The 10,230-nt window shown below is 34.5% G+C and overlaps 1 protein-coding gene across 1 annotated transcript; it reads left to right on the forward strand.

Annotated features, from left to right (window-relative positions):
• The first annotated feature begins 587 nt into the window (after positions 1 to 587).
• On the forward strand, positions 588 to 9,984 carry LOC106053224 (uncharacterized). The gene is made up of 4 exons (XM_013208749.2): positions 588 to 746; positions 2,809 to 2,947; positions 3,105 to 3,220; positions 8,897 to 9,984. The coding sequence occupies exons 1-4, from the start codon at positions 713 to 715 to the stop codon at positions 9,025 to 9,027; spliced, it is 420 nt and encodes a 139-aa protein (XP_013064203.2). The 5' UTR covers positions 588 to 712; the 3' UTR covers positions 9,028 to 9,984.
• The last annotated feature ends 246 nt before the right edge of the window (positions 9,985 to 10,230 follow it).

A 10,230-nucleotide genomic window follows, 5' to 3' on the forward strand; every position in this document is an offset into this window, starting at 1 on the left:
AACACCCAGGAGGCCGCTACACTAACACCCAGGAGGCCGCTACACTAACACCCAGGAGGCCGCTACACTAACACCGAGGAGGTCGCTGCTGGATCCACTCGAGACCATTCGTCCTAGTAGTCCTGAACACTGACCTTGAAGCACGTCACCTGTGGCCAGTGGAGAACGTCATCACTGCCTCCTTCGCGGGCAACATAAAAGTCCCCCTAAAGGCCAGCTCCTTAGATCGTTTGGAGATGTTTAGAAGGCTGGGGTCATTGCTGGGAGAGGTGAATAGATCTAAACAAAAAAGTTCACAGAGAGAAATGAACATTATTTGAAAGAAAAACTACACGTCAAATTTTTTAAATCACTGGTGTATATAAAGCCTTGTGCTTTCTAGCTTTCCTAGCTATGTGCTTCTGAGTATGTTGATTGAATGTGTGCACTTGCTTGTGTATGTGTGTATATATGTGTATATTTATGTATGCATCAGTGCGTCTATATAGAACTGTGCAAATGTAATGGTGAACTTATTATATCCCAGTCTTTGTAAAGAAAGCGTTGGACCAAATCTCACCTTCATTCAACTGGTTAGTTATTAGGCCAGAACTTTTTGAGTATGGTCACGCTTGAATTCACCTGAAAGACTAAAAATGTATCATAGATTAAGTCATCTCAGAATTCGACCAGTTAGCAGTTGTAAAGATACTATATGAAGGACTGAACGAAAATGAAATTTTTGTGTTTTTCTGTAGTTTTCGTTGGTAAGTACTCTGTTCATTATCCTCTAATCCAACGTCCCTGTCTGGCAAGCTCTTATCCAAGCCAGAAATTGTGAGTTATTAAATCAGTCAATGATGTCAATTCGTTTTTGTTCGTTTGTCAAGCCTAAACTTTCATTCAGAGACGAGTAACTCTGGAGACTTAATTAGAGCTAGAGAGTTACAAATAGAACAGAAAAATTAACAGAACAAAATATTTTATCATTATATCTAAATCTGGCCTCTTTCTGTCGCGAGGCGACTATGGATCATCTAATAAAAATGAGATGAATGCTTGGGCATTAGAAATGGACTATAGTCGGAACGATGTCGCCCACACATCCGTAGTGTAGGACCTACCTATAACTGATAACTGCTTTATTTATTAGACTACATTTCAAGTTTCTTTCAGTTTATTGATAAATAGTGTAAGCTTTTACGCAATTTAAATATAGATTACATCTATTTTTTTCTTAGATTCTAGATCCAGAACTAGATCTAGATCTAGATTTTTATAAGAGTTTTAAATCAGCAGTCTAGATCTTAATGTAGTTCCAGATGTCTATATAATGAAAGTACCAATAAATAATTACTCAATTATATAATGCCCGCTGGCCAAATGGGTAGTGTTTTTTAGCGGCCCCCGAAAGGGGAAAAGACGCTATTAAGTTTGTGTGGCCTGTCTGTCCGTATGTCCGTCTGTCCGTCCGTCCCGTTTAGATCTCAGAAACTAGAAGAGAAAATGAAAATCGGACATCATGATATATTAGATCATTCGAAGTTCTGATGCAACGGCTACTTTTTTATTTTCTGAAAGTGAACCATCTAATTTTTTAAATTACATATGCAAGTAGATTTTTCAAAAAAATACACCACTTTTCAATGAAAAACTTCAGGGGAGGTAACTTTTTTTTAAAAGGTCATGGACTTCTTCATTAATAAATCAAGCTTCATTAATAGATTCGCGCATTGATACAAAACATTTGCATCTAATGTCACAATGGTAAAAGTATCAATGGATCATTATAAAATATATTTTCTATTTATTAACTATCTCATTGAATAGAATACTGATTCAAATGTTATTTTTAAAAACGAATTTTGATACGAACTTCGTTTTTAGTTATAAGTTTTAAAAATAACGAACTACTTTTATTGCGCGCAGTTTTGACATATCCTCATTTATAGGGGCGTACACTTGACAGTCTAAATAAGACTAAATAGAGCCCAGATCTATACCATTATATTACGAGTTCTAGTCTAGATATAGTAGATTTTATATCAAGATTTTATATCTAGTTCTAGGTCTAGATATAGACTTAGATATAGACTTAGATCTAGATATACACTTAGATCTAACTCTTAGTGTATTCGGTCTCTTGCCGCGAGTCTGACCCACCCGTACACTGTTCTCATTCAGGCCGGTGAGATGGAGCTCTTGTTCACTTTTGCTGGCCTAGAGTTCCAAGAGCCGAAGGCTCAACTCTACCTGACAGTTTAAGAAGAAGATCTAGCTAGATCTGTCTATTTTGTATGACAAATGACAATGGAGATATATATTTTTATTTGCGACGGGAAAGTCTTGTTAAGTCATCTGTACACAACTGTATCTTAAAGTAGTTCAAGAATTTTTTTTTTCGTGTTGCCAATTTATCAAATTTTTTTTTAAAGAATAAATCTTTTTAAGTTTCTCTTTATTATAATGTAACATGTTATTAATTTTGAATGTATGGATAAAGTTAATAATTATTATTTTTAAAAATATAAGTGTACGCTAAATGAATTTATGGAGATGCTGTGGCTGAGGGGTAAAGCACTTGGAACTGGAAGTCCCGTGTTCGAATCGGGGGCCGATTTTGATTCTGTGTTTCACACAAACTGTCTGTGTAACCGTGTTTTAATTGTTTTGTTTTTTTTATTTTTAAACGTTGTATAATGAAATTATTGTCTTTTACAAAATGTATTTTAAAATGTTTTTCTTATAAGTCTCAATCTTCATAAAACTTAAGAAACAAAAGAGCTGACATCCTATGGACGTTGTATTCATTTGTGACTTTCCCCCCAGGACTGGTGCACACTCTGAAGGCAGCTACTGATCCAGCCAGTACTCTAAATAATTTGATCAGTGGAGCCACAACCAATACAAATTGTGAAGTACAAATAGCTACCTGCGTAACCAACTTTCTTGCATCAACTGCCACTGGGTAAGTGTCTATTCATTTATCCATTCATCCACCCATCTATTTATCCATCAATCCATTCATCCATCAATCTTTTTATTTATCAATCTATTTATCCATCAATCCATCCATTCATCTATATATCCATCAAACATTCGATCAATGTCTATTTTGTACTCAGTGCAACTGCAGATGCTGCTGTCAAATGTGTTGATGTTGTGGACTGCTACTTATCAGATTCACTAACTTCACTAAAAACTCAAGTCCTTGATGTTTTGAGGGGCATTGTCCAAAGTTGTAAGTTGACCAAAATATTTGAAATGCCGAGTGGTTACAAGTTTTGTTTTTATTTAGTGCCACGATTACAATGACACACTTTCGTATGAAAGTCAAAACCATTCAAACTTGAAGGGAAAGAACATACTTTGAAAAATCATATTAAAATATGTTCATAGGTGAGGACAGTAGCCACTATGGGTGGAGCCCATCAAGAGATGTTCCCCCTAATGGAATATTTTTTCCACAATGCCAACAACTTTTAAAAGAAAATGTTGACAGTAGTAAATTATCCCAGATATCCCCCAACGTGAAATGCAAACAAAATATCCAGACTGTCAGGTTGTAATTTGGATGACCTTTCTAACATTAAGCCCTATATGTACTAACGTTATGCGATACAAGAATAGTTGTATTCGAGGTGAATATAATATAAGCTAGGCCTAATGAATGTGTGTGATAGTGTTGTATTCGAAGTGAATATAATATAAGCTAGGCCTAATGAATGTGTGTGATAGTGTTGTATTAGAAGTGAATATAATATAAGCTAGGCCTAATGAATGTGTGTGATTGTGTTGTATTAGAAGTGAATATAATATAAGCTAGGCCTAATGAATGTGTGTGATAGTGTTGTATTAGAAGTGAATATGATATAAGCTAGGCCTAATGAATGTGTGTGATAGTGTTGTATTCGAAGTGAATATGATATAAGCTAGGCCTAATGAATGTGTGTGATAGTGTTGTATTTGAAGTGAATGTAATATAAGCTAGGCCTAATGAATGTGTGTGATTGTGTTGTATTAGAAGTGAATATAATATAAGCTAGGCCTAATGAATGTGTGTGATAGTGTTGTATTCGAAGTGAATATAATATAAGCTAGGCCTAATGAATGTGTGTGATAGTGTTGTATTAGAAGTGAATATAATATAAGCTAGGCCTAATGAATGTGTGTGATAGTGTTGTATTTGAAGTGAATGTAATATAAGCTAGGCCTAATGAATGTGTGTGATAGTGTTGTATTCGAAGTGAATATGATATAAGCTAGGCCTAATGAATGTGTGTGATAGTGTTGTATTTGAAGTGAATGTAATATAAGCTAGGCCTAATGAATGTGTGTGATTGTGTTGTATTAGAAGTGAATATAATATAAGCTAGGCCTAATGAATGTGTGTGATAGTGTTGTATTAGAAGTGAATATAATATAAGCTAGGCCTAATGAATGTGTGTGATAGTGTTGTATTCGAAGTGAATATGATATAAGCTAGGCCTAATGAATGTGTGTGATAGTGTTGTATTAGAAGTGAATATAATATAAGCTAGGCCTAATGAATGTGTGTGATTGTGTTGTATTTGAAGTGAATGTAATATAAGCTAGGCCTAATGAATGTGTGTGATAGTGTTGTATTAGAAGTGAATATAATATAAGCTAGGCCTAATGAATGTGTGTGATAGTGTTGTATTCGAAGTGAATATGATATAAGCTAGGCCTAATGAATGTGTGTGATAGTGTTGTATTTGAAGTGAATATAATATAAGCTAGGCCTAATGAATGTGTGTGATAGTGTTGTATTTGAAGCGAATGTAATATAAGCTAGGCCTAATGAATGTGTGTGATAGTGTTGTATTCGAAGTGAATATAATATAAGCTAGGCCTAATGAATGTGTGTGATAGTGTTGTATTTGAAGTGAATGTAATATAAGCTAGGCCTAATGAATGTGTGTGATAGTGTTGTATTTGAAGTGAATATGATATAAGCTAGGCCTAATGAATGTGTGTGATAGTGTTGTATTTGAAGTGAATGTAATATAAGCTAGGCCTAATGAATGTGTGTGATAGTGTTGTATTTGAAGCGAATGTAATATAAGCTAGGCCTAATGAATGTGTGTGATAGTGTTGTATTCGAAGTGAATATAATATAAGCTAGGCCTAATGAATGTGTGTGATAGTGTTGTATTTGAAGTGAATGTAATATAAGCTAGGCCTAATGAATGTGTGTGATAGTGTTGTATTTGAAGTGAATGTAATATAAGCTAGGCCTAATGAATGTGTGTGATAGTGTTGTATTTGAAGTGAATATAATATAAGCTAGGCCTAATGAATGTGTGTGATAGTGTTGTATTTGAAGTGAATGTAATATAAGCTAGGCCTAATGAATGTGTGTGATAGTGTTGTATTCGAAGTGAATATAATATAAGCTAGGCCTAATGAATGTGTGTGATAGTGTTGTATTTGAAGTGAATATAATATAAGCTAGGCCTAATGAATGTGTGTGATAGTGTTGTATTCGAAGTGAATATAATATAAGCTAGGCCTAATGAATGTGTGTGATAGTGTTGTATTTGAAGTGAATGTAATATAAGCTAGGCCTAATGAATGTGTGTGATAGTGTTGTATTCGAAGTGAATATAATATAAGCTAGGCCTAATGAATGTGTGTGATAGTGTTGTATTAGAAGTGAATGTAATATAAGCTAGGCCTAATGAATGTGTGTGATAGTGTTGGCGAGAAATTCGAAGAAAACTTCCTCAAGCTCTGAACATTACACAAAACTTTCGTTTTTAAACGTCGTTCCTCCATAGAAAGGTTCTCCCGATGTGATTGTATTGTTTATATCTGTATGTATGTATATATTTATAAACCAAAGCCTTAACTCACTAACTCCTCACGGGTAGACGAAAAAAATACGAAAATGGAACCTGTTGTTCCCTACTGATTACCTTGAACATAAGGCTTCTTAAGCGCTTGTTAAAGTGAATGGTACAAAAAGTGTGCCCGCAATATGAAAGTTCTGAGAATCGTCATTTCTCTGCTCAGACTGTCTTTGGTTTATACACTAGAACAAATGCTGTATTTACTTTTTGATGAATTCGTTCTCACACCTAACAATCAAGTTAACAACTGATGGAAAAGGTGAATATGAACATGTTCTAACGCATCATGGATCGTCCATGATGTACATTCGAGTTATCGGCGCTTGGATTATGCTGGATAATTTGGGGACGGACAAGGAACTTCAAAAACTTGTGCAAACAGAAACTCAGCAACGGAACAATGTTTTACAAAGAATCATTTCAATTGGACAAAGTCTCGAAGATGGGACTTAGCTCCTGACACTGTGGATCGAATGTTTCAAACAAACAGTTGAAATTTTGGGTATTTAAGGAAAGTCTTCATGACTGGAATATCATTAACGACGTTTAAAAACGAAAGTATTTATTAGGCTGTCATTACTTTGGGAAATAATTCAAAATGAATTAGTTAATCTGATCGGGGATACTGCCTTGACAAAAAATTGTGTTAAAGAAATCGAAATATTATGCCATCATTTTGGACTGCACACTTGATGGTGGTCACCAAGAACAAATGACTTTGGTTTTGCGAATATCCAACATAGTGAGTAACACCAGTAGAAATCAATGAGCCTTTAGTTTAAGTCTACTTTAAAGGTTTGAAGATTTAAATTTGTTTGTAGAACTGCAGGATATAGTAACGAAGTGAATTAGAAAATCTTCATTATTGATGTACAAAAACGTCACTTGAATTAAATCCAAAATGATTGTTAGTGCCATGTGGCTCGCACCCAGTCTCAATGTATTTCTCGGGAGACATGGAGAAATCTTCAATTGTTGCAACGATAGTTTTGGGAGTTTTGCATCAAGTTTATGTCCTGTTCGCTGTGATGGCAGATCTTGAAAACTTATGTGAAAAATTTGACAGTAAATCTTTTTCTGATACATGACGGAATGCAGGATCGATAGTGAAAGCAGTTCCTTTTCAAACAGCGGTAGTCTGCAATGAATGGTAGAATTAACTGAAACAATCCAAAAGCACGGAACAAAGCATTTCATTTTTGTTTGACGAAACAATTTTTACAATTTTAATTTGTCCATTTATGGTTACTTTAGCCATCTGGTATGGTTTACTTGCTAAAAGGAATATCGTCAGCAAATCGATGCAATCAAAAGACATGCAATTTGACATTGCACTGAAATGTATAAAAAGAGCAATTAAGTCCATAAGAGAAAGAAAATAGTTTTGAATCCGTTCATATTTCAGACAGAGTATGGGTCATGAATTAGAAATGGAACCAGTTGGAATGACATTTCCAGCTGCCACAAGTATGAGGCGACGGAAACAGTTGGATTATGAAAGCATGGATGAATCATTGACGACAGGTTCAAAATAAAAAAAATAATATCGAGTCGAATTTTGTTTTATTAGATCAAGCAGTTTTGAAGTTGACTTAACGTTTCAACCAAATGGAACGTCTTACATTAACTGTTAAATTTCTAGGAAAATCTTTAGAGCCGCTTTTGATATCATCGTCCTCCACCCTCCGCTTTCAAGGCTCCATACAATTCTGACTTGAATAGAGGTAGTGTAAAAAAAAAAAAAAGCAGAATTCGATTAAAAAGATTTGATGAAATGTGGAGATGATTTTGACATTACACCAAAGACATATATACATATATAGAGATATATGTCTATGTATTACACTTCCTGGTGCATTTTGGATGTTATTGATCCGAAGGATTTATGCAATTAATTCCTAAAAGTTTCCCACATTTTCCAGATATTGATTTGTCTTATTGATATTTTATTTACGATCATGGTTTGACTATTGTTAATCCAGTCCTTTGTTTAGCATTGAGAAATAGAATCACTGATGCATCGTGTCAAAGAATTTGTAGGCCTTGCCAACTAATCCTAGTTGAAATTAACCTCAAAAACTCTTTGGGAAAGACTACGACACATAAACAGTCTGGAAATGATGTCTATCGAACGAGGTATCTGTCGAACAAAATATCTGCGAACAAAATATCCATCGAACGACATATCTATCGGTCTTTGGATTATTCACAATTTATTCGAGACTTTGCTGCCATTAAAGCAGGAAAAGTTGGTGTGTTTTTTTGTAAGTTTATGACATCTTAAAGGAAATTCCACAACGCTACGGATATTGTGCTTTATGAGTTTCAGTTGTTTGTAGTTTTAGATAAAGTTAGGTTTTTAATCAAATTGCGTAAGTTTATTTTTGGCGTTTTTCATGCATATTTTTCGATTTCATTTAGGGCGCCAAAATCACTTCGCCTAGGGCCTCCAATTATGTAAGGCCGGCCGTGATGCAAGTGCCAAAATATGTGTGATGGGTAACACAAATCATGTAAAGTAGTGGGGGGGGGGGGCGGGGGCTCTGTTATGAGGGCAGTTCAACAATGCAAATGTTTTATCACTACAACCGATATGCCAAAGAAATGTGTGTGCAGAGTCTAAATAAGTGGGATGTAAGCCTTTCGTTGGAAGCATGAAACAGCCAAAACATAAGGAAGAAAGGACTTTCTAAACTTCAAGAGCCAAAAAGTCTGTGGTTGTGCGTGTTTGGGGCGTGAACGTTGCAATGCGGGCCTTCCTTTCATAAGGATGAAAATAAATGTGTGTAATATATAAATATCTTGGCAATCAATATTTTGTTCAATTATGGCGCCATATCTGGCAGATGTCTCCAATCATCAGCGTTTTTAATTGTTAGTACTAAACCTTTTTTTTTTTATTTGCCTGTCTTATAATGATTTAACAATTGTAAGGTTCTGGCAAGGGATAATTTTATTTAGGGTTAGTAATTTGAACAGTAATATTAAGTAATATTGGATATAGATAAAATCTTGATCTTTTGTTGTGTTTTGATATCCTCTAGTTGCAGGAGGTAGCCCCAGTGGTGTGAGTATAGCAACTGTAAACACCGTCTCCTACTCAGCCTTGTTTGGTTGTCTTGCAATCAACTTGATTTTCCTGAAAAAGTTCATGGCGTCAAGATGTCTACTGTGAACTACATCTGAAATTCTCGTACATATTATGTTACTATTAACATGTTACTATTTACTTAAGTTATTTCCTAGACCAATAAAACTTGGTCGCCTTTTGTATATTTCCGATGTATCTGTTGTTGAGTCTTAAAATAGACCCCCCTATTATTAACAATCAATATCTGTTTAATAAAAAAAACAACAACAACCTATTTGACCTAATTCTGGAATAAAAAGGGTAGTTAAGGGATTTAGGCAGTAACAAAAATATTGAGATCTAGTTGGTAGATTTTAAATGTATTTTAGTTTGTCTTGCTATCACTTCTGAAGTCCGAGATGCTGAAAGGCTAATGAGAAAAAGTTGAAATGAAAACAGTTGTAACATCAAATAATGTATTTTTTGTTTGTTTGCTACATCATAACATTACTTGTGATTTAGACAGCAACAATAATAATACTAATAAGGAAATTTGTTTAACACTTGTGCATTAGTGCATTACATTATTATATGTATACGCTAACACACACATTCTAGGTTTGTCTCAGTGTGTTGATCAGGCCTTGCTTGTACTGTACTAGCTTGTATTGCTGAAGGACTAGACAAGTAGCAACTAGTGTAAAAACGTTCTTTGTTAAAAATAAACTTCTCATTTCTAGATGATGTGCTATCGTTTTTGAAGATTATAAAACAAAAATATTTTGTCTATGTGCAACTTTTGATACATAAAGTTTATAATGAGAAATACGAGTATTTACTTATATGTAATGATGTAGGCCAACTTTTCATTGAAACGTAATTCTCAGTGATCAATTTACACTCATGTCTTCATTTTTTTTTTCTTTAGAAATTAAAAGAGTTTTCCTATTTGAAGTACCTGCTATGTTTGTGGTGAACAAATCAGAGTAATTAGCATTCTGGTGTTAAATATTGAATTGTCAATGGTAAAAGTGGTAAATAAATGTATGCATTAGCTTGTGACCTACATGTGCTAGTGCATTCTAATGCACCTACATGTGTTAGTGACTACATAACTCAGAGCTGTGTGTATGTCGGATGTGTTAACACTAAAAATGGCATGCTTTACAAAGACGTCTGTTTGTGATCAACTTCTCTATTTAAATTAATGTTAACAACTGATTCAAAACATCTAGATCAGTGATGCCAGAGGGAACATAGTGGTCACTTGATAGATAGAAGCATGTTCCTCTCTATATCTAGTGGATT

The sequence above is a fragment of the Biomphalaria glabrata genome, chromosome 2 (genome assembly GCF_947242115.1).
Source record: "Biomphalaria glabrata chromosome 2, xgBioGlab47.1, whole genome shotgun sequence".
NCBI lineage: Eukaryota > Metazoa > Mollusca > Gastropoda > Planorbidae > Biomphalaria > Biomphalaria glabrata.